We start from the raw sequence: 26,562 nt of genomic DNA on the forward strand, positions 1-26,562 counted from the left end.
TACTTCCACAGATCCTCAGGGATTTTTCAATCAGAATAATCAGATTCTCATTATTTCCTGGAACCAGATACTAAAATATCTACCCAGGAAAAAATATAAAATACCTGTTTTCTAGTCTGTAGCTACATTATTCTATATGCTCTTATAATAATGACATATATTTATATAGTTGCTATCTATATATCCCTTGATCATCCCACTAACTTCTGACATAGATGATCTAAATAGTATCTTTTTTTTTGAAAGATCAGGAAATCAAGACTTGAAGAAATTCAATTGCCTTGCCGTAGATCACACAGCCCAAGTCAGTATTAGAATCTAAACCCAGATTTTCTAAGTCCAATGATCTTTTCACTATACCAACCTGCCTTTTAACATAGTATTTGTAGATCAGTAGACAAAATTTTATTTTATTTTTTTCAATAAAGCGTACAAAAATCTTCAATCTATACTTAGGAACCTTGACTTGCAACTGTATATTTTCTCCCCATTCTCCAATCATTCCTACCTGTGAAGCAGCTCTGTATGTCTCCCTGGGAGTAGAGATAGTTCTACCTTGAGATTCTGTAGAACAGGAGGCATTGGAAGAGGTTTCATCAAGAGATACTGGAGAAGAAAAAGTAGAACTTCAGCCCCTAAAGAGGCTCTTTATAGCTTTATAATAATTTTGCTGTAGCTACTTACCATCATTATCACCACTCACAGTGCTGGTTTCATTGGATCCACAGCTTTCTACATCTGCTGTATCCTCCAGCTCTTCTCCCTCAGGCACAGATGGATTTCTCGACCACTGCAGGGCATCCTTCTATAAAAATCATACCACAACCAATACAACCAAAGACAAGTAGCAATCCTTAAATACAAAAGATGTGTTCTAATTCCTAGTTTCTTACTGCTTCTGGGACAATTTATTATGTCAATATGTGATATGTTTCCAGCTGACCTAATCACTAAGTTTTTCAGATATGCATCCCTGATATTATGGGCTTAACCATCATTATAAGTAAAAATCACCATGTTAACATTTACTTTTGAGGGGAATTTTTAAAATTTCTTTTTATTTCTTTTCCTTTTACCCACAGTGGAAGATTTCTAATTCATAATTCATTCATTTAACAACACTGAAATACTTGTTATGTGCTAAAGTAATCTGCGGGCCCCAGTAAGTTACAAGAATAATTAAGGTCTTCGTATTCACAGAACATACAATTTAACATGGAAATAAAAGTCATAGAAAAACTTAATATAACTATAGAACAACAACTTAGAATTGAAGATGAGAAACAAATTAAGGGAAAAACCCATTATGGAGAATATTCTATATTTTCTCAGAATCCTTTTTCTAGAACTGGGTAAGGAATGAAGAAGTGGGTAAGTTCATGGCTTACTGAACATTTAGTAAATCTGAATCCAAATCCTAGCTCTAGGCAAATCACTTGATCTCTTTGTATCCTAATTTTCTTATACACTACCTCCTCCCAAAGGAAGCTGTACAAATGTCAATTATGATTATTAGTTTCTACATAATCTCCAACCATTATTTTTCAAAATTATGTGTTAATCTTGGATTTACTCTTCACTATGTGACCTTAGAATGGAGGGAAAGGAAAAAAATGTGTTCTTTACAGATAATTAACAAACTGGTACCTGCCCTTTTAAATAAAATTAATATTTAAATACTATCAATTCCCAATAACTAAATCAAAATTTCTTTCCTTGTTGGATCAACTCAGTCTGGATCAATGTCTTTCCTCATTTTTATAACTTGACTAGTAAAATTCCCTAATTCTTGTCCAAGCAGTTATGCCCTTTCTTTTTTACTGCAGTCATCATTTACTGTCCAATCCAAAAGTCTATATATAGTCCTAGTTTTTACTTTAATTTTGCATTTTCCCTAGTAGTGAACATAGATATATGAACAGCATAAAGATCTAATAAAAATATGCTGAATACTTCCCTTAATTTAATAATATTGAAGTCACCCCATTCCCAATTATGATTGTTACATATTTCCCTCCATTCTATTCTCTTATATTTAACCTTAAAAGTCTGTTTTGTTTCTAATCACTGTCTTTTTTGATTTATTCACCCCTCTTCATCCAGCCCCCTCCTTCTTAGCCCCTTTCCCTCTTTTTTCTCTTATGTGATAAAATGAATTTCTGTCCAGGTGTGTGCATGCACATGTGTTTTGTTTCTTCCCTCCTGAACCAGTTCAGATGAGTGAGGTTCAAATAATGCTTGCTCCCTAAACAACCTCCTCTATTATACCTTTTCTTGGCTTTCCTGATAATTCGGTTTGGTGAAATACATTTTTTAGATTGTAATGGATAGAAGACTACATAGAAATAATAAGTGATATGGCAATCAAAAAAAAAAAACAAAACAGAAAATTTAAGCACAATCTTAATTTGCATTAAGATACTCAAAGTATAATCACAACTGGGAATTAATCTCAACCTGTTCTGTCCTGGTCAGACTGAGTTCTATGTTCAGTTCTGGTGCCATGTAGAAGGGCAATGATATATCGAAGAGCCTCCTAGAGATCATGCCATATGGAATTTAATTGAAAGATCTAATGGACAGTGTAGAGAGGAGATGATCCATTAAAGACACAAAACCTATCTAAAAGTATCTGAAGTACTGTCATGTAGAAAACGTATTACTTATTTTTCTTAGCTTCAGAAAGTAAAACTAGGAGTAAGAAATAAAAGATTCACTAAAATAGAAATTTATACTTGATAGAGAAAGAAACATTTTTCTAACAATTAGTTATCCAAAAATGCAATGGGGCTGCCTTGGAAAGCATTAAGTTCCATTCACTGGAGTTCTTCAAACATTTTTTAAAAGAAAAAACAGCTTGAATTTTAAAAAAAAATTATGTTTTCTTTTAATATATATCTATTTTTATACTTATATGTTAACAATTTTTTAGCATTTTTTTTAAAACTCTGAATTCCAGATTCTCTCCCTTCTTCCCTCCCTATCTCAACCCCCACTGAGAAGGCACATGTGAATCATTCCCATAAGTTCATGTTGCAAAAGAAAATATCAATCTTCAGTCCCCCTCAAAAAAAAAATTAAGAAAAATAAAGATGGAAAAAAAAAAAAGGATGTTTCAATTTGTATTCAGATACAAGCAGTTCTTTCTCTGGGTATGGATAGCATTTTTCATCACAAATCCTTCATAGTAGTATTATATCATTGCATTATTGAGAATAGCAATCATTCATAGCAGATCATCCCATGATACTGCTATTATTTTGTACATAGTACATTTCATTTTGCATGAGCTCATGTAAGATTTTCTAGGTTTTCCTGAAAGCATCCTGATCACCATTTCTTACAGAACAGTAGTATACTATCATAATCACATACTGCAATTTATTCAGCCATTTCCCACTTGATGGGCATCCCTTCAATTTCCAATTCTTTATCCTGAGAAAAAAGCTGCTATAAATATTTTTATATGCGTAAATCCTTTTCCTTTTTTTTTTTTAATTATTTTGGGATTTATGCCTAGTAGTGATATTGTTAGGTCAAAGAACAAGCATGATTGATTTTTAAAAATTTATTTTTAACACACATTGCTTTATGAATAATGTTGGGAGAAAAAAAAATGGACCAAAAGGGAAAAATTATGGGAGAGTTAACACACACACACACACACACACACACACACACACACACACACACACACACACACAAGTGAACATAGCATGTGTTGATTTATATTCAGTCTCCTTAATTCTTTTTCTGGATACAGATGGCATTTTCTGTCCAAAGTCTATTGGGATTGCTTTGGATCACTGAACCATTGAAAAGAACTAAGTCTTCATAGTTGATCATCACACATTCTTGCTGTTATTGTGTACAATGTACACAAGTTGGTCCTTAATAAGCATGATTTCATATCCCTTTGGGCATAGTTTATATCTTTTCTTCATTTATCTGTTAGGGAATGGCTCTTTTTAATAAATTTGACTCAGTTCCCTATACAATGAAAAAAGTGGTCTTCATCAGAGAAACTTGTTTCAAAATTCTTTTCACAATTACTATTGCTAACTGTACTCCTCCCTCCTGTTTATTCTATTCCGTCTCTCCTTTCATCCTGTCCCTCCCTCCTCAAGTGTTTGCTTCTGACCATTCCTTTCCATTCCCTCCTATCACCATTCACCTTTCCTGTATCTCTTTCCCCTACTAATTTCCTGAAGGGTGACAGATCTCTATACCCATAATGAATGTGTACTTTTTTCTTTGAGACAATTCTGAGGAGAGTAAGGTTCTCAGTTTCCCTCCCTGCCCCACCCCTCCATTGTAAAAGCTTTTTCTTCCCTCTTTTATGGCAGATAATTTACATCATCCCACTTCTCCCTTTCCCTTTCTGACAATACATTATTCTGTCTTTTTTTTTTAGATAGCATCCCTTCATATTCAACTTATACCTGTACCCTCTACCTATATATACTCCTGTCATAATAAGAAAGTTACAAATATCTTCCCATGTAGGAATGTAATCAGACTAAATTCATTAAGTCCTTTATGATTTCTCTGCAAAATGAATTGCAAAAGGAAATGGCAAACCACTCTAGTATCTTAGCCAAGAAAACCCCAAATCGGATCATGAAGAGTCAGACACTCCTGAAATGACTGAACAATTTCTAGTGGGAATGCACCTTCAAATGGGGAGAAGAGCAGAACTTTATTACAAGATAGCAATCAGAGCTAGGCTTTGAAAGAAGGGAAGAATTCAACAATGACATGATGAAGAAGGCTAATATTCCAAATACGGTGGACATTTTGCAAATGCACAGACTTAAGATAGACATATGAGGATCACATTAAGCAGGCCACTTAGGCTAGAGTAGAGAGTACTTAGGGAGTAATGTGCAAAAACTCTGGAAGGCTAACCAAGAAGCAGAATATGAAGGATTTTGAAAGTTAACAGCAGATTAGTGTTTTGCCTTGGCGACAGAGAGGAAAGAGAAGAAAGAAATTGGAACTCAAAGTTTTAAAAATAAATGCTCTTAAAAAAAAACTCAAAAACTAAAGCTCTCCAGATAACTTAGAATCAAAGGGCAAAGTAAAAAAATGAATGGAGCCACCAAGCACCTCCAGAAAGAAACTCCACAATAAAAACTCTTAGGAATATTATAACCAAGGTTCTGAGCTCCCAATTCAAGGTAAAAATTTCTATAAGAGCCAAAAAGAAAAAATTCAAGTGTAATCAGTTTTCACAATGAAAGTGTCTTTCTTTGAAGAGTATGACACCCTCTTTCTACAGAGGGACTTCAGTTCATGGAGTAAATGACCCCTGGTATGGGACCGTCCCACCAATGCCACCTGCCAGGAGTCCTAGCTGCTTGAGGTTTTGCATTTTCCCTATCTAAGAATCAAATTTGCACAATAAGAATTGTCTATTGAGGAGTCACAGTTTGGATCACATAAGACTTACCAGCTACCACTAAAAAGAAGAAGAGAGCTTGGAATATGAAAAAGGAAAAGATCCAGGTTTATAAACAAGAATAACCAATCCAGAAAAACTAAGTATAATCCTAGAGGAGTTAAAAGAATGTTTCACAAAATAGAGAACTCCTAATCATTCCTGATGAAAAAAACAGAGCTGAGTAGAAAAGCTAACATAAAAAAATAAGAGCCGAGAGAATCATACAAAAGTAAACATGAATAAGAAAGCCTAAGGAACTAAGTTAAATTGGTTACCTTCTTACACAGAGAGATTATCTGTGTAATCTTTCAGAACTTTATCACTAGGGATTACAGAAGTCTAATTAGAGAAAGAGATTAAACATGTTCTTATTATATTTGGATGATCTCAAAAATGCACTACAAAATGTGGGAAGGAAACAAAAGAATGGGGCACACAGAGTAGAGGTCATTCAATAGAGAAGACAGTGCAAGAGAGTAGATGACAATCTCCAATTAGGTACCAAAACAGATATCCTACAAAACCAAAAGATAAAACTAACAAAATTGAAAGTAATCATTGGATTAATAAACATTAAGCTACTTTTTGGGGAGCAGAGGGGAGAAATATAATAAATAAACCATTAGTTAATTTGACCATGAAAAAGAAAGGAAAAAAAATTACTGGTATTAAAAATGCAAAAGGTGAATTCACAATCAATGAAGAAGAAATAAAAGCAACTATAGGGAGCTATTTTGCCCACATATGCCAACAAAATTGATAATCTGGACTGCATGGATAAATACTTACAAAAATATAAATTAAAAATATAAACTAAATAAATGTATAAATATAAATGTTTTGTTAATCACAAAACAGGAAAACAGAGAATATTTAATCTTTTATTTCAATCTTAGAAAAAGAAGTTGGGGGCAGCTAGGTGGCGCAGTGGATAGAGCACCAGCCTTGAATTCAGGAGGACTCGAGTTCAAATCTGGTCTCATTTCCTAGCTGTGTGACCCTGGGCAAGTCACTTAACTCCAGCCTCAGGGGAAAAAAAAAAAAAGAAAAGAAAAAGAAGTTGGACAAGATATAAATGAGCTCCCAAAGGAACAAAAAAATCCCAAGACTATATGAATTTACAAGTGAATTCCACCAAGAATTAAAAGAAAAATTAATTGTAATACTACATGAACTAACTGGAAAAAATAAGTTTACAAAAAAGAATCCTTCCAAATTCCTTCCATGACTGTAGTCTTGATACCTAGACTAGGGATCAAAACACAGAAAAACTATGGACCAATTTCTCTAATCAACATTGCTACAAAAAGTTTAAATAAAATATTATCCAGGTCACTAGAGCAATATATCACAATAATCACAAACTGTAACTAGGATAGTTTTATACCACAAATGAAAGGCAGTTTCAATATTAGGAAACATATCAGTATAAGTGATCATACCAATAACATTATTGCTAAACACACATTATTATTGCTATTATTGGGAATAAGCTTTTCCAATAAGAACAGGTGAAGAACTGGGATAAAGAAAGGATGTTCAGGGGAAGCTAGATGGTGCAGTAGACCAGCCCTGAAGTCAGGAAGACCTGAATTCAAATGTGGCCTCAGACATTTAATACTTAATAGCTGTGTGACCTAGGCAAGTTACTTAACCCCAAATGCCTCAGCCAAAAAGAAAAGAAAAGAAATAATGTTCATCATCACCTTTATTATTCCTTATGGTACCAGAAATCCTAGGCACTGAAGGAATAAGCAAAGACTATGTGAGGAAAACAAAATTGTCATTCTTTGTAGATGACATAAGACCACCAGTGAATCCTCAAGAAAAGAACTAAAAAGAAATAATGGAAACAAACTTCAACAAACTTACAAGATATAAAATGAGCCCACACAAATCACCAGTGTTTCTGTATAATGCCAACAATATTCAGTGAGAAAACATAAAAAATACTAATTAAAATAATTACAAGCAATATCAAATCCTTGGGATTCTACCTGGCAAGATATACACATCAAAACTATATGAACACAATTCTAAAATATTAATCACACAAATTAAAAACAGATTTATATAAATGGATAAATATTGTTTATGGAGAGGCTGAACCAATATAATAAAAATGACAACACTAAGTGAATTTACCTATTTACTATCATACCAAACAATTACTTTATAGATACAGGAAAAAAATCATAAAAGTCATCTGGAGCAACAAAATATCAAGAATATCAAAGGAATCAGTGGGGAGAAAAATGAAAAGCAAAGGAGCTCAGCAGCAACATATCTCAAACTATACTACAGACCTTTACTTATCAAAACAACTTGATCCTGGGTAAGAAATGTAAACTTTGACAGTGGAACAGATTAGATGCACAATATATATATACACACACACACATACACACATATATGCAAATAAGCATGGTAATTTATTGTTTGATATACTAAAAAAGCTCAACTATTGGGGCAAGAATTGATAGTGGGGTGATTTTGGGGCAAAAATCAAAGTGAGCTCAAAATGGGTATATGATTTAGATGTAAAGAGTGATATAAGCAAATTGGTGGAATAAGGAAGACAACATTATAGATAGGACCTTTAAGTTAAAAAATGCACTTCTTTTTGGAGTGGTAAAGAATAGAAATTTAAGAGATGCTTATCAACTGGGGAATACCTGAACACAAACAAGCTAGGGTATATAATTGTGATAGAATACTACTCTGATATAAGAAATGATGAAAACAATGGTTTCAGAAAAATATGGGAAGACATATAAACAGATGCAAAGTGAAGTAAGCAGAAACAGGACACAGTACATGATAACAGCAATATCATCACAATAAACAACTGTGAAAGACTTAGCTATTCTGTTCAATATAACAAAGCAAGAAAATTTCAAAGGACTCCTGATGAGTAAAGAGTAAACAGGTCTGAGTGACATTCATACTTTGTTAATAATAATTAGTATGAAAACCTATTAGGAGACTCATATTTTTAGTCCTAAAAATACTAGAAATGTGAAAATATATTATAAAGTTACTAGAGCATATAATCAAAATAAAAAGTATCAAACCCAAACTAAACCATACATAAATATCTGCTTGCACAAACTGACTTAGAAAACCATATATTATTTTTATCTATGTCTTATTGTATTTTTAATTATTTTGTTTAATATTTCAATTACACTTTATTTAATCTTTAAGATTATTCCCAAACATTCATCATGAGGTAGGGCCCAATACTTCAGGCCTAAATAATCCTACCACACAAACCTGATGAACAACTGCCAATCCAGTATATCACACCAAGAATGCAATGACTTATGTTCAAGTACTGTGTAGTCATGAAGTTCTTTTTCATCCTTTCATTTTATCCTCTCAGTCCTGTGAGTCAGGATATATACATTTATGTCTCCATTTTACAGTAAAGGAAACTGAAGTCAGAGAGGGTGAGTTGCCTATAATCATGAAAACAATAAATGATAAACCTGGACTGAACTCCAGCTCTTGAACAAGATTTTGTATCTTACTACTTACTATTCTTATGTGTCTTTTAAAATGAAAAGGTAACTAACGTATAAATAACATGTTAACTAGATAGTGAATACTTTTAAAAAGTCCTTCTATCAGAAAAGAATCAGAAGTCCTTGGTTCTTGACTCAGACACCTTCTAATTCTCTAATTGTGGGTCAATAATTCATCTTTTCTGAACCTTAAGTTTCTTCACCTGAAAAACTGAAATAGTACTTACCCAACTTACTCTCCCCCGGGATTATGAGAAAATAATTTTTGTAAATCATTAAGTACAATACAAACAAAAGCTATTCCCAATCTGGCCATATTTCTGGATTTTATCACTGTTTCCAGAAACTCATCTTCCTTCAAGTTCCCATCAACTCTTAACACTAACCTACTCAGTACTGGAGAAGGTGAAGAATAGAAAGGGGAGAGCAACTCCAGCAAGTCTCATCATTTCTATCCCAATAACAACTCAAGGTCCAAGTTTGCTCCTTTTTTGTCTACCCTGACATCTTTAAGTTCCGCATTTCCCTTATTAAGAGTATGAGTTCCTTGAGTGCTAAGGACTATCTTTAAAAGTATGTATTTTCCAATTACATATTAAAAAAATTTTTTAAACTTAAAAAAAAAAGGTTTGAGTTCTAAATTTTATTCCTCCCTCTCTCTCTTGCTTCCACCCCTAGGACAGTAAGCAATCAGATATAGTTTATTAATTGTGCAATCATATAAAACATTCCTATATTAGTTACTTTGCACAAGAAAACTCAGATTTTTAAAAAAGGGGGAAAAATGAAAAGTAGCATGCTAAAGTCCAGGGGTTCTCAAACTACGGTGGCCCGCGGGCCAGATGTGGCCTCCAAGGACGTTTATGCACCTTCCGGATTATGGTAAATGGGCTGAGGGGTGGAGTTAAGAGTGTGAGTTTTAGTTTTTACGATAGTCCAGCCCTCCAACAGTCTAAGGGACAGTGAACTGGCCCCCTATTTAAAAAGTTTGAGGACCACTGCTTGTCTATAGGCAAATAGTGCCAGTTCTTTCACTAGAGACAGTTAATATATTTCATCTTTAGTCCTTTGGAATTGTTTTAGATCACTGTATTGCTGAGAATAGCTAAGTCATCCATAATTTTTCACTGAACGATGTTCTGCTCCTGTTCACTTCACTTTGCATTAGTTCATGTAAGTCTTTACAGGTCTTAGTGACATTATCCTGCTTGTCATTTCTCACAGCACAATAATATTGCATCACAATTATATACCACAGCTTTTTTAGCTATTCCTTAACTGCTCCATTTCCAATTCTTAGCTATCACAAAAAGAGCTGCTATAAATACTTTTGTACAAATATGTCCCGTTTCCCCCCCCCCCCCGATTTTTATGTCTTTGTGATATAGACCTAGCTCTTTGGACATAGTTCCAAATTGCTCTCCAGAAGGGGTTAGATCATTTCACTACTCCATCTAGAGTGTATTAATGACCCAATTTACTCACAATCCCTTCAATATTTATCATTTTCCCTTTTTTGTCATATTAGCCAATCTGATAAGTGTGAGGTGGAACCTCATGTTTGGATTTGCACTTCTCTAATCATTGGCGATTTAGAGCATTTCAATATGACTAGAGATAGCTTTGATTTCTTTATCTTAAAACTGCCTTTTCATGTCTTTTGACCTAACTTTAGTCTTTTTCTTTATCTCCAGCACTTACTTGGCACAATGCTTGTAACATTTTTGGTTTTGCTCAGTTGTTTTCAGTAGTGTCTGACTCTTTATGGCCCCATCTGAGATTTTCTTGACAGTATTAGAATGGTTTGCCATTTCCTTCTCCAGCTCATTTTAAAGATTAGGAAACTGAGGCAAAGTTAATTACTTGTACAGGATCACACACTTCATAAATATCCAAGTATCCAAGACCAGATTTGAATTCAGGAAGATGTCAGGCCCAAGCTCTTAATAAACTTAATAAATGTTTAGTGACCAATTCACTTAGCCCCAAATCTTATTTCCCACTCCTCCCACAATCCATTTCATTGGCACTTTAGGGGAGGAAAATTTATTATTTCGTTATCACTTTATCAAGAACATAAATATAATTAAATCTTATTAAGCAGATATTCTTTTCAAAATTCAAATACAACAGTTATTCCCCAATTGATTAGTCATCTTATTAGTCTTGGGGAAAAAAAAAAAAAACACAGAAAAATGCAACTCTAATTCAAAGACATTTTTCATTGTATTTCAAAGCAATCAGATTTCACTATACTATCAAATATTTCTTTTTTTGCAGATCAAGTAATATTCAAAACTTTGAGGTTTCTGAGTCCTCTCACTACCTTATCTTTCTAACACCTCCCTCTTAAATTTTCACACTACATTAAACAATTACATACCCATGCAGGTGAAACTGATCACAGTCCATCCAGGGTTAAAATAAATTCTCTTTCTACACCCTTTTCTCAGGTAAACAGTTTGACACAATTAACAAAAACTGGCAGGAATTCATGCAGTCTCCTAACATAATGAATACTCAGACAAAAGCTTTACCTGGCACTCCTTAATTCCAGGTGCACATTTCAAAGTGTGTTAACCCATAAGAGGTGGATAGAAAGAAAAAATATATCACTTTTTGATTCTTATTTCTTTCCTCCAGGATCTGGGGGAGAATTCAAGCCACTCTCAAAAAGCTGAACATGAAATTAAGACATTTCACCACCAAAAAATCTCTAATTTTAGCTCAAAAATCTCCACTTGTTAAAATGTAATCAAGTGGAGACAATTTTTAAAAGATTTTTTCCCTTTATTAAAGCTTTTTATTTTTCAAAACATATCCGTGAACAATTATTCAACATTAGCCCTTGCAAAACCTTGTATTCCAATTTTTCCCCCTTCCCCCACTTCCCCATGACAAGTAATCTAATATATGTTAAACATGGTAGAAATTTATGTTAAATCCAATATATGCAAATGCATACATATTTATACAATCATCTTGCCACACAAGAAAAATCAAATTAAACCAGAAAAGAAAATGAGAAGCAAAATAAAATGCAAGCAAACAACAAAAAGAGTGAAAATGCTGTTGTGAACCAAACTCAGTTCCCCACAGTCCTCTCTCTAGGTGCAAATGGCTCTCTTCATCAGTAAACAATTGGAAGTGGTTTGAATCATCTCATGTTGAAGAGAGCCATGTCCATCAGAAATGATCATTGTATAATCTTATTGCTGTATATAATAATCTCCTGCTTCTGCTCATTTCACTCAGCATCAGTTCATGTAAGCCTCTTCAGGCCTTTCTGAAATCATCCTGCTAGTCGTTTCTTACAGAACAATAATATTCCATAACATTCATATACCACAACTAATTCAGCCATTCTCCAACTGATGGGCATCCATTCAGTTTCCAGCTTCTAGCCACTACAAAAAGGGCTGCCACAAATATTTTTTGCCCATGTGGGTCTGTCTCCTTCCTTTAAGATCTCTTTGGGATATAAGCCCAGTATCAAATCAAAGGGTTTGCACAGTTTGATAGCCCTTTGGGCATAGTTCCAAATTGTTCTCCAGAATGGTTAGATCAGTTCACAACTCCACCAACAATGTATCAGTGTCCCAGTTTTCCCACATTCCTTCCAACATTTGTCATTATCTTTTTCTGTCATCTTAGCCAATCTGAGAGGTGTTTAGTGGTATCTCACAGTTGTCTTAATTTGCATTTCTGTGATCAATAGTGATTTAGAGCACCTATTTATATGGCTAGAAACAGTTTCATTATCTTCATCTGAAAATTGTTCATATCCTTTGACCATTTATCAATTTAAGAATGGCTTGAATTCTTATAAATTTGAGAAATGAGGCCTTTATCGGAACCTTTGAATGTAAAAATGTTTTCCCAGTTTATTGCTTCCCTTCTAATCTTGTCTGCATTAGTTTTGTTTGTACAAAAACTTTTTAACTTAATATAATTGGAGACAATTTTTTTTAGAAAAAAGTCACAAAGAGAATACTTTCTCCCAAGTATTCAAAAAGAGAAGTCAAATCCAATTCTTCACAATAGCTGATCCTAACTAAAACATTACTACTAGCACAATTCCGGAAAAATACAAATCACACACACACACACACACACACACACACACACACACACACATTTTAACATCGTCCTACCAATGGCACTCTGGCTTAAATCACTTAATGATCCTGAAGGTGAAAAACGATATCAACTTACTAGATTCACTCCTACTGCTAATACAATTTAAAAAGTATACAGAGGTAGCAACTTTCAAACCACTTTATGATCAAGTGCCTGACCATTAATTAACCTATTACCATTATTTTAGACTCAAAGGCCTTAGAAGGATCTGAGAAGATGCCACTTCCTCCTCTAACAAGTGAAGAGGGAAAGGAGCAGGAGGTTCATAAATATGGAATATTGCATATATTGTCAGATAATTGATCAACCTTGTCTTAAATTTTTTTCCTCTTAAGAAAATATGATAACACACAATTTTTGTTATACTATAGAAAAAAAAAAGTCTTCCTACCACATATCAAAAATTAAAATGCTTATTAGCATTTTACAGCAGAGCATAAAACATACCATGTTAAATGTAGGACTAAAGTGCAATATTCCTACTTTATATTCAAATAGAAATTCCCATTTTGAAGAAGCAATCACGATGTTGTTTTTTTTCAGTGGGAAAACACTGGTTGGTAACTAAAAAAACTTCATATTTTAAAATTGTTTCTAATGGCTTAATTTGTCTTTCTTTAGCAACTAAGAAAAACCACATTACAGCTTCAGAAGGAAAGGGTGAGAAGATGGTTCTTCTAGTGTGTCAGCAGATTTTGAGCAAGTTAATCCAAATAAGAGCAAAAGATTTTTTTTTTCCTTTGGGGGGGAAAAAAAGACAAAGGGGAAGATATGGGAAAGAGGACAGGGAAAAAAAAAAAAGAGTATACACCTCCTTCCCTACCCCTCTCCATAAAAAAAAAAAAAAAAAAAAAAAAAAAAACTGGTGCAAAAGAATAGCATAGAGGTTAGCTAAATTTAAGATTTTGGGGGAAAAGAAAAAACAGAACAAAACACCAAGCCACATGACTTCTGATATTGTATTCAATAATAAAATAACTATTTAATTTTTTATATCCTTATCTCCTTTATCCAGTCCTGACTCCCCCAAGGTAATACATATTTAATTATCAGCACCATTTTATACATAAATAAACTGAGATGCTCAGCAAGATAAAGTAACTTACCAGTTGTCAGAAAGCCTATATATAGTACACTTAGGACTCAACCCTCTTTCTATCACACTTCTTCCTTATGACTTTCAAATGATGTAGATTTCAATCTTATACTTTAACTCTATTCCTTCTTCTCTTCTTCCATTTTAGTATTTTGTGGCAACATCAATAGCTTAGAAAGTGCTATAGGTGTGGAAATGCACCCAGAATAGCAAGATTGTGGTTATGTAAATATTAACAAAAAGACAACAGCATTATCTCCTCCCTCTCTTTTTCTGTTTTATTCCTCATATTTATTTGTAAATTATAGTGTTATGGGTGACACACTTCAATTGTAGCCTTAAATACTTCTGGAGAGATTATTAAGAGAGGTATAGCCAAAACAAAACAAAACAAACAAAAAAACCAAAAAAACAAAAAAAACAAAAACCTCAGCAATAGGAATCACAAAATTTGGTGGCTTGTCTCTTCTTTGCCACTTACTAGGTTTCTCCTCTCTGAGCCCCAGTTCTTGTCAGTACTATAAGAATGTTAGACTAAATCAACTCTAATATACCTTTTACTTCTAACATTCTGTATTCTAGGGTCCCTTTTACAATTCTATTTTTATTCCATTTTGATTCTGTGCTGTTCTTCTATTCTAAAAAGTGGTTGAGTCTAATTGGAAAAAAATCTTGCAATTTTATATCACCACTTTAGACAGAAAAAATATATTAACATGATGAACAATAACATTATTAATTTGATTATTTTTCAAAAGGATTTGAAGGATAATCATATTAAGACTTCTAGATTTTGATAATGAACTTTGAACTAAACATCAACTAATGAAATTTATCCTTTCACTAGTGACATGACCAGCCTATAATAAAAGTTCTTACCAGTTCAACATCAAGTTCTTAGAGAATACATATCAAGAAAGTCACCAAGATAAACATACAATTTTAGAACTAGATGAGAATTCAGAAATCTTCCAGTCCAACTTTCTCATTCAGCAAGACAAGTTTTAGAAAATAACAAATACTTGTCATGTTAATCATTATAGCTTACAGGAGTCAGTTATATCAACATGAATGATCTATAATTTTGCCTAGTTAGTCATAGTTAGCTGATTTCTTAGTTTTATAGAAACAAGTCTGATTTTTAAAAAAGTTTTAATATAAGCATAAAATGCACCCTGTATTTTTAAAACTGCTGGCACAAACACCACAAACAATGAAAAATGCCCTTATCACAGTATACAGATGAAATAATATGCTCCAACCAAAAAAACAGATCCTAAGGCACAAAGATCTACAGTTGTGAAAGATGATACAAAACTAGATAGTGAAGATTTCATGGAATCACACATTACCAACATAGACCAACCCCATCATTCAGAATGAAAACCATGAAGCTTATTAAACTTTAAGCACTATCACTGAATTTCTAACAAGTCAATATTTGTCAATGGCCTTAACTGTCTACAAAATCTGACATAATTAGACAATTCCAATTTGGAAAGAAAAGGCCATCAGGAAGGAAGAAAGAAGAAAGAAAACTCTGAACTCAATAACACAGCAAGAAATTTCCAAATAGGAAGTTAAGGAGCTGCCAAGCCATCTGTATAGGTTTTCCCCCAGTTACACTGAACACTGAAAATTCCATACAATTTTAAACAAGCTACCATTATTATATCACAATGAAAAGATGAGAAATCTGAGGTAAATACTTTAAGATTTCAATTTTAGACTACTGTGCAATATAGTTAATCATACACACTTATGAAAACGAATTTATTTCAGATAGACTATATTTATAAAAACAAATCTGATCTTACTACAAGTGAAATTTAGTGTCCTATACTACAGTCAAATTTTCAAACAGTATCTGACATCATTAATTGGCTAGGACTTTGAACAGAACTAGTCAAGACTTGGATGCCTAGATTACAAAAACTATATAAATTACACCATGATAGTATGCCCAATTAAACTAAAATTAATTGGGTTCTGTCATATCCATCTCCCATCGATAATAGAATAAATCACTGCATTGGAGAGAGTATAGTTTTAATGTATCATTCAAATTTGAATTAAGACACAACTTTTAACAGAAGAGAGCTACTAATTATTATAGTTATGAGACGAAGGTAGATGTAATGTCAAGATAGGGAATGGAATTTAAACATTTATCTAGCACTGTAGCGGGTGAAAGATAAAAAGACCAAAGAAAAACAAAGGTTCAATCCTCTAAGCAGATTGATTTATTAAGCAATGTGTGACAAATGCCCAACAAAACAGGACCAGGCCTCCTCAGCTTAAGTTTGGACCCTGTATACAGGGGGAGACATACTTTTTTAATATTAAAAACAATTAATCAAGTAAGGCCAACTAATTAAAAGGACACAATTAACTAAGTTATAACATTAAGTAACCTGATTTCTAATAGAAAAAAAGATCAGAAATTTTCTAAGCTAAGAAATAAAAGTAAACATATACCATTCTCTAAATTCAGAAAAAGAGCTGTCCCACTCCCCCCCAAATGTCTCTAAATAATCAAAGAAATAGGGAAACAATAACTGAATGATCAATACAGTTCCAGTTTTCAGATAAGACATATAGGTTGCTTGAGATGTATAACTGTGAGAAATTTCCTCGCATCAGTCTTTGGATCTGACCTGGTTTCTGGTAATCCTAACCCAGATCTTTAGTTAAGGGTCTCTAAACAGTGGTAGAGATGGTCCAGCTTCCCAGAAACACAGGAATAGGTTCAAGCAATGCAAAAAGGATTTCGCCCAATTCCCACAATTGAATAGAAAGGGAACTAAGCTAGTTCCAGAATTGAGTCATAAGATGGAGTCACTGTGGTTCATTCAACTCCCACAATTAACTATTTGCTGTCTTACTCTCCTCAATTTATGAGATTTATGAGAAATGGGAAGCCAATTTTCCCCATGGATAACTTATCTATATGCCAAATCTTTGCTTTTTTAACATATTCATAATCAGAATTACAGGTTATAGATGTAATAGAGATGAAGAGACAGCAGCCTCACAATGAACTAATTTTAAGAAAAGATATATACTTGTCACTAAAATAAACAAGAAAAGTTAAATATTTGTGCCAGGCACAGTATAAAAACTGTTTTTTACAAATATCATTTGATTTGATACTGACAAAATTCCTGAAACACAGAAGCTATTATTATCTCATTTTACAGGTGAGGAATTAGAGACAAGAGGTTATGTGATTTCCAAGGTCACACAGTTAAGTTTCTGGAGCTGGAGTTGATCTCAGGTATTCCTGACTCCTGGCCCAAGCAGCCACACTCCCTCACCTTCCATCTCATAAATGCTGTTATCCCAACTATGAGCCAATAAATGCCAAAATAACACCACAAATTATGCAAAACTAGGAAGAAAGATAGTAAAACAGTAGGTTTTAAGAACTAAAAGATCAGAATTCTAGACTGAGGCCTGAGCAAAGTAATTTCACTTAGCAGTTTCAACCATAAAACTGAAACACTACTGGGACAGCTAGATGGCCAGCCCCTACGTCAGGAGGACGTGAATTCAAATCGGGTCTCAGACACTTAACACTTCCTGGCTGTATGACCTTGGGCAAGTCACTTAAACCCAATTTTTTGGGGGGGAAGAGGGGACCTGAAACACTACTTAGATTTTAGGGCATATAGGTAGCTCAGTGAATAGAGAGCATTGGGCCAGAGTCCAAAGGGTTCAAGTTCAAATCTGGTCTCAAACCTGATGCAACTAGCTATGTAACCCTGGGCAAGTCACTTAACCCCAACTGCCTCAGTCAAAAAAAAAAAAAAAAAAAAAAAAGATAAAATGAACAAGACTGATTACATAAAATTGAAAGGTTTGTAGCAAACTCATTGCAATTAGAATTAGAAGAGGGAAATGGTGAGAGGATTTTTTTGCAGCAAATTTCTCTTATAAAAATAATCTGATATTCAAAATACATAAAGAATTTATATCTACAACTCTATTATTAGACTGTAAGACTGGGGACTTTTCCCTTTCTTTGTATCCCCAGAAATTAGTACAATACTTGGCATAAAAGCAGGATCGTAAAAATTTAGATTCAGTGAACCACATGAGTCATACCCAATAGATAAATGGTCAAAGGATTTTAACAGACAGCCTGCAAATGAAGAAATCCGAGCTATTAACAACCACAATGAATTGGTACAAGTTATTAAAAGAAAATGAAAATTTTTAAAATTCTGAGGTTTCATCTCATTTCCATTATTTTGGCAAAGACGACCAAAAAGAGAAACGACAGTTGTCGGAGGGAATATGGAAAGATAAGTATGTCTAATATATATATGTGATGGAGTCATGGGTGAATTGATCCAATGATTCTGAAAGCAATTAAAAAAAAAAAAAAAAAAAAAATCACAAAAATACATATACTCTTCGGCACTGCCAAACCATGGCATTTCATCTCCTCCAAGATGCCAAAAAGGGATATGACCCATATGTAAAAAAAATCTGTAGCAGTATTTTTTGTTGTACCAAAGAAACAGAAACAAAGTGTGTGCTCACCAATAGGAACACATATAACATAACACATGTAGAACACATATAACAGTATATTACTAAACCATAAAAAGATGATGGAAATCCTTGTAACATAGCTCTTTAAAGGTTGGCAGGGTAGAGTTCATCCCAATTTTACAACTGAAATTGTAAGTGAAGTGATTTTGTCATAATTACTCACATATGTCTTAAGTAGGTGGGACTAGGAGTATGATGGATTCAGAGAAATTTAGAAAGATTTCTACGAACACAGAACCAGAAGAACAATTTATAAAATGATTACCACATGTAAAATTGTAAAAGAATTATGAATTTGATTAATGTAATAACCAACTAAGATTCTAGAAATCTGATAATGAATCATGCTTTCCAATTCTTTGCAAAGGCAATGATCTACAGATGAAAAATGAGACATACATTTTCTGAAAGGCTACGTGTGGATTTGTTTTGCTTAATTGTTCTTATCTTTTAAAAAAGAGAGCTTTTTGTAAGGATGAGATGTTTATGGAGAAGAGTAGTGAAAATCATATTAAAAAAGAAACAACATCAATGAGTTTTAAGATGAATAGAAGAGAGTAGAGTATATATTTAAAAAAAAAAAAAAGCATGGTAGTATTACAACTGCCATATAATATACTTTTAAAAAGCAAGTGTCATGTAACAGAGATTCACAATGTTATATACTATACAATCCTTTCCTGTTGTTTTTTTGTATATGAAATATCCAGTTTTATTAATTTACAAAAATAAGAAAAAGTTTTACATGTAAAGTATATGAATACAATCTAATGTGAAAATGTTTAATATGACTGGATGTATATAACCTATATCAGACTGATTATCATCTTGGGAGGGACAACGGAAGGGAAGGAGAAAAAAATGGAAATCAAAATCTTATAAAAAATAAATGTCAAATGGCTCTTTTCAACAATGAGATGATTCAGACCAGTTCTAATGGTCTTGTAATGAAGAAAGCCATCTACATCCAGAGAGGGGACTATGGGACTCAGTATGGATCACAACATAGTATTTTCACTCTTTTTGATGACATTTGCTACATTCTGTTTTCTTTCTCATTTTTCCCCTTTTTGATATGATTTTTCTTATGCAGCATAATTGTGGAAATATGTATAAAAGAATTGCACATGTTGAACATTTTTAATTACTTGCCATCTAGGGCAGTGAGGGGAAGGGAGGGAAAAAACCTGGGACCCAAGGTTTTGCAAGGGTGAATGATGAAAATTATCTAAACACATGCTTTAAAAATAAATATCAAGAATAAGTAAATTTTTAAAATAAGATATGTGAATGGAATGAAATGTTATTGTAATGTAAAAGATGATGTAGGAGAAAAAACCTAGGAAGACTTGTATGAACTGATGCAAAGTCAGTTTTACTTTAAAGCTCAAAATTTTTCCAACATGACTAATATACAGTATTAGAATGAATACTTTAAGTACAACACTACTTCTGCAAAATTTTTTCATGAGCAAACAGCCAGAGAACTCAAAAAATTGTACCGTTTCACAATAGCTCATAAGATGAAAACCTTTTCCACAAGCAAAATTTGTCAAGGTAAAATGTCTTATATATTGTGTATCTTCTGGTACAGTAGGAGATGTGATCAGAAAAGGATCACTGCATTGCCCCATGGCCTCCACTCTGAGGTCTGTAGCTTGCTCAGCCTAGAGGAGGTAAAGACCCAGTAACAACAGTATTTACATGTATTTTTAATCATGTAAACATGCAACATGTAAAAGGCTGTGCCATCATTTTTATTACATTTCAATTTTTTTATATGTCAACAAAGTTTTTGAGTGTTATGCCTTTAAGCCCATTTTTACCTTTCATAAATAATAATAATACGCAGTATTTATATAATACCTAAAGCTTTACAAAGGTAAAACAAAAACCTTTTGAAGTAGGTGTTGATATCCCTATTTTACAAATGAAGAACCTGAGACATCAAATGATTTGTCTAGGGTCATAAGTGCTACTAAGTGTGCTATTAAAGTAGGATGCAAAACTCATTTTCTAATTACTGGTCATCCACTCTATCCATTATCTATCAACTATCACAAAAGTGAAGTAATTTAGAAAGATAATGACCATATTCATTAATTAGGGTCACTTATGTTTATCAAGTATAACCATTTATGTGAATGAATAAAGTTCTTCTGCTTTTGATATATAAACAATGGTACATCGAACAATAGTAAAATTGGATGGAACCTAAGAAATCTCTAGTCCTCCAAATAAGGAAATGGAGAGATCAAATGACCTCAAGAACATCACAAAGCTAATTTGGATAATTAGTATCAATCAGTAAATAAGTTAAATAAGTAAATATCTACATACCCCTTACTATTTAAAAACTCCTAAAGTCATGTTTAAATTTCATATATTTGAAATAGCTATTGCCAATGACTGTTTTCCAAGGTGTAGGCTCTTACTTTATATAAGTATTCCTCATTACTCTAGCCCTTATCAAATTGACATTTCTATAGCAAACAAAAGTATAAATATATGCATTAAAGATAGTATGGACAGTTCTTACTTTATAATTTTATGTAAAATTCACATTATGCAAATTAAATTTTGTGAAGAATTCTGAAAGAAATCTGAATGAGGATCTGATTGAGCTGCTTAGCTGCAAAGCTTCAAAAGAAAGGGAAGCTTTAGAACTGAGGTTGAACCAAAGATTCACCACAAAATGGTTGACAGAAGCATTTCATCATTTGAGTGAATTTTTTTCTTATACTAAAAAGATGAATCCAAATAGTTCCAGATTTTTAAAAGTTCAAAGATTAGTTGAGGATAATATTGTTTGCTTTTGTCAGATATATGAGGAGGGAAAAAAGCTATCTCTGGATGGCTTCATGAAAAAAGTTATTCAGCCAACCACTGGTGATAAAGACAAGGTACAGGATACTTTGTTAACTTTATTGTACAGTACTGTCTTTAATTCTTTATTATTAGCTTTCTCTTTCTTTTCATAAGTGTTTATCATCATGGTACAGTATTTAATATGTATGGATTTTAGTAAATTTTATGACTTATATAACGGTATTATTTTGTGTATGCTTTTGTTACTTAGACTAAGTAAAGTGGGTGGGTAAATTTGCATTACATAAAAATCCCTTTACAGAGAGGTCTGTGGACCAGTCCACTTACAATAAGTGAGAACTTTCTGTATTTGATATAATTAAATTCTACAATCTATTCACAAGGACCAAAGGCAACAACTTACCTTAAGTGTGAAAAGGCTTATTCGTCCAGGAAGTTTGTAAAAGAGTCCCTCACCACCTCGAGAATTGGAATGAAGCATAGCATTGAGGCAAGCCAAGGGGGATGTCCCACTGCAACAGACAAGAATGAAAAGGAATATAATCCACATACATTTTATTCACTAAGACCAGACCCTATAAGACCTTATCAAGTCAGGTAGGAAAGAAATAAGATATGGAAGAATCTCAAGATAATTACTCCCCATCAAAGAAATTCAGCAGGATCAAATGAAAATTAGTTCAATGGATTGGGGGCAGCTAGGTGGCACAGTGGATAGAGCACCAGCCTTGAATTCAGGAGGACCTGAGTTCAAAATCTGGTCTCAGACACTTAACACTTCCTAGCTGTGTGACCCTGGGCAAGTCACTTAACCCCAGCCCGGGGGGTGGGGAGGAAGTTCAATGGATTGTATTTCTCAATGTACTGACAAATGTTACATGAGGAAACATTTATGCCATGTAATTTAATTTAAACTATAGTAAGTTAAATATGAGCAAAATTGAAGTCTGAGAAGTTAAGCAATCCACTTGAGATTTTATAAATGAATGAGCAGGAGAGCTAACATTTGAGAGCTAGCATTAAAACCCAGAATTTTCTGTTTGGCACAGGGGGAAAAAAACCACTTGCTGTTATCAGAAGACTTGGATTCAGATCTCACCTTTAAAAACTCTGTGGTGCTAGTCAAGCCACTTAATTACCCTAGACCTAATTTCCATATCTGTAAAGTGAAAGCATTGGAATAGATGATATGAGGTCCCTTCCAGTTCTAGATCTATGATCTTATAATTATCAAATGGAACTCCTAGTATGTTTTTCCCCCACTACACTGCTATCCAACATTAGTCAATATTTTCAATAACACCTGTGTACTGTAGGCTTTTAATGTTTGTTGGCATTAGATAATAAAAATCAGGTATCCTGAAAGTCATAACGATTTTAAGTTCAAAAATTTGACTGAAAGTAAAACTAAAAAGCAGCTCCACAATATTTTTCTTCTTTTTTAACTTAAAAACAAAAAGACACAAAAAAATCTTCATGTATGCAGCACACCATAAAAAGAGGAGTCAATTTGAAAACATGAATTTCACCTTTTTTCAATTTTTTTCTTTTGGACCCACAAATTTAAAACAAGAAATTTAAAAATATTTTTGTTTGTGCATTTGTTTCCTATTTCTTTTTTGTTAATGATCACCAAGTTTAGAATAAGCCTTTTTTCCAATTCAATACATTTTCCACAACAACCTAGAAAATTCATACCAGCATGAATTTTGATCAGGAAAAGCTAAGATAAAGTCACCATGAGTCATTTTCTCACCTAGAGCAGCTTGGAGAGATAGAAAAAGTATTCAGACATTGGGATGGGACTGAGAAAGAGCACAGCTATGGGCACCATCCAGCATATAAGAATACTAAAAAAAAAAGTAGGAACACCAGGGCAGGAAACAACAAAGAGAAGATCCCAGAGAATCACTGAACCAGCACTGGGAGTAGGAACAGGTGAAAGATAGTAGCTTTGTCACTCATTTACACACAGTTACAACTCACAATCCTAGGGTGAAGGGGGGCATTCTTGAGTGAAAAGGACCTAAGCTAAATAAAATACAAAGTAAAAAAACAATTTCCAAAAAAATTTGGCTGTGTGGCCCTGAGTCTAAAAGCCAAGTAAGGGATTTGGTTCTGAACTTTAGCCCTGCATAACAGACTGCAGTGGAATAATTAGGCCAGAAAATAAAGACCAAAGAGAAGCCAGCAGCTCAGTCCCTCTGAACTCACATAATCTCTCAACTGCCTAATAATGACTAAATCCAGCAACAGTCTACTGAAACTTATCTAGGCAAAAGCCAACAGATCCAAAACTGAGAATGAGTAGATTTTTCCCTTGATCATCCTGGATTATAACACTGAGTAGGACAGAAGAACATAAAAGACAAATGCTCAGTTCAGAATTCACTCTCAGAAGTAAGGAGAGAAACCAACACTAAAATATAGTTCAAATTCAAAAAAATCTGTTGGAAGGATGAGCAAACAAACAAAAAAAAACCACAATCATATAGAATTATCATACTAATGATAACAGGAAAGGAAACTCAAGATACAAATACAGAAGACAGTGACTTAACAGCATCTACAAAGCCTTAAAGAAATTAGATACAATTCCAATAAGAATTATTGTTTTTATTGTTTTAATTGTTCAACTGTGCCCAACTTTTTTTGACCTACATAGCACATTGGGCCTTTCTATCCTCCACTATCTCTCAAAATCTGTCCAAGTTCATGTTTGCTGTTTTCATGATACTACTCATATCATTCACTGCCATCCCCCATCACTTTTGCCTGCAATCTTTCTCAACATCAGGATCTTTTCCAATGAGGTCCAATTTTTAATTAGTAGCCAAAAATTTTAAACTTCTGCTTCAGTATGTGATCAATGAGTACTCTGAATTAATTTCTTTAAAAACAGACTGATTTGATTTCCTTACTGTCCAAGGGACTCTCAAAAGTCTTCCCCAGCAACACAATTTGAAAATGTCGATTCTGCGGTACTCAGCTTTCCTTATAGTCCAACTCTCACAGCTGTACATTCCTATTGAAAAAAACAAAACTTTGACTATACACACTTTTGTAGTAAATGTGATGTTCTCTACTTTTTAGTTTGCTGTCCAGATATACCTTCTAAGAAAGGAATGTCTTTTAATTTTATGGTTGCAGTTACCATCTGCAGTGATCTTGAAGCCCAAGAATATAAAAATCTGGCTTAAGTTTCCATTTCTTTGCCCTCTATTTACCAGGAAATGACAGGATTAGTTAGTTTTTCTAGATCTTAGTTTTTCTGATGTTAAGCTTCAAATCAGCTTTTACACTCTCCTCTTTTACCTTCATCAAAAGACTTCTTAATTCCTCTTTACTTTCTATCATCAGAGTGGTATTCTTGACATAGCTGAGATTGTTATTTCTCTCAGCAACCGTAATTTCAGCTTTTGATTCATCCAACCTAGCATTTTGCATGATGTACTCTACATATAAATTAAATGAATAGATGACAATATATGGCCTTGTCATATTCCTTTACCAATCCAAACCAATCAATCGTTCCAAACTTTTGCTTCTTGGCCCATTACAGGTTCCTCAGGATACAAGATGATCAGTATTCCCATCTCTTTGAGGAGTTGTCACAGGTTGTAATTCACACAAAGGTTTTAATGTAGTCAACGAAGCAAAAGTAGATGTTTTTCTGGAACTCTCTTGCTTTCTCCATAATCTAGCAAATGTTGGCAATTTGGTCTCTAGTTTTTAGAATTATTAAGAATTCTTAGAGGAGCTAAATAAAGTCATAAAAAAATCAAAATAAAAATTTTGAAAACCAAATAAGAATAGTAAAAGAAAATAGGAAAAGAATTAAGAATTATGAAAGAAAGCAATGAAAAAAGAGTAACTAACATTACTGGAAAAATAACTCCTTGAAAATTTGAATTACTCAAATGGAAGCCAATGATAATAATAGACACCAAGAAAAAATAAAATAAGTTAAAAGGTTAAAAAAAAAAAACTCGTAAAAGAATATGAAGCATCTCAGAGAAAACCAACTAACCTGGAAAACATGTTTCAAGGAGAAATAATTTAAGAATCACTGAACCACTAAAAGCCAGGATGAAAAAAAAAAAAAAAAAAAAAAAAAAAGAGCTTAGACCTTGTTTCAAAAAATTAAAAAAGGAAAATTGACCATATTATCTAGAACAGAGGGGAGAGCAGAAATTCAAAGTTGTCAGTTACCTCCTGGAAGAAATACCAAAATGAAACTCTTGGGAATATTATAACCAAAATCCAGAGCTCCTAAATTAAAAACAAAAAACCCTCCAAAACCCAAATAATTGTAAGCAGGCAGAAAGAAAAAAATTCAAGCACTGAAAAGCCAAAGTCAAGATTACACAAGATTTAGCAACCACCTCTAAAAAGGAATGGGAGACTTGAAATATGGTGTTCTTGAAGGCAAAAGAGAATAGCATCACAGATAAGAATAACCTATCCAGCAAAACAGTATAAACCCATAAAGCCAACAAATGAACATTTACTGAAATAGAAGACTTTTGAATATTTCTGATGAAAAAAAACAGCTAAATAGAAAATATATGTAAACCAGCAGCATAAAAAAGTAAAAATTGGAGAGAAATCATAAGGGATAAGTTGTTTACATTCTTCTATGGAGAGAGGATGCAATTTTATTATCACTTAGGACTCTTAGAAGTTTAATTAATCAAGTATGATTCTATGTGCCCAGGCATTATACTACATAAACAGATTTTTAAAAAAAGCAAAAAACAGTCGTTGCCCTCAAAAACCTTACAATCTTAGACAATATGTCTCATATATATATATATATATATATATATATATATATATATATATATATATATATATATATGAGATACATAGAAAAATTAAGAGAGGAAAGGCATTAGAATCAAGAGGGATTGGAGAAAGCTGCCAGTAAAAGATGATATTTCAGTTGGGATTTAAAAGAAGTAGAG

General features: G+C 33.2%; 1 protein-coding gene across 6 annotated transcripts in view; it reads right to left on the reverse strand.

Annotated features, from left to right (window-relative positions):
• The window catches only part of ASXL1 (ASXL transcriptional regulator 1), a 51,277-nt gene that overhangs the window by 11,101 nt on the left and 13,614 nt on the right, over positions 1 to 26,562 (reverse strand). For 4 of the 6 annotated variants that reach the window (XM_074292751.1, XM_074292750.1, XM_074292752.1 and 1 more), the window contains 3 exons: positions 21,999 to 22,107; positions 685 to 805; positions 509 to 606 (listed from right to left, as the gene is read on the reverse strand). In XM_074292751.1, coding sequence (XP_074148852.1) covers positions 509 to 606; positions 685 to 805; positions 21,999 to 22,107 — 328 coding nt within the window. Of the gene's footprint in view, positions 1 to 508; positions 607 to 684; positions 806 to 21,998; positions 22,108 to 24,516; positions 24,621 to 26,562 lie in introns of those variants that run through there. The other 2 variants (XM_074292755.1, XM_074292753.1) reach the window with 2 other exon arrangements.

The sequence above is a fragment of the Sminthopsis crassicaudata genome, chromosome 2 (assembly GCF_048593235.1).
Source record: "Sminthopsis crassicaudata isolate SCR6 chromosome 2, ASM4859323v1, whole genome shotgun sequence".
Taxonomy (NCBI): Eukaryota; Metazoa; Chordata; class Mammalia; order Dasyuromorphia; family Dasyuridae; genus Sminthopsis; species Sminthopsis crassicaudata.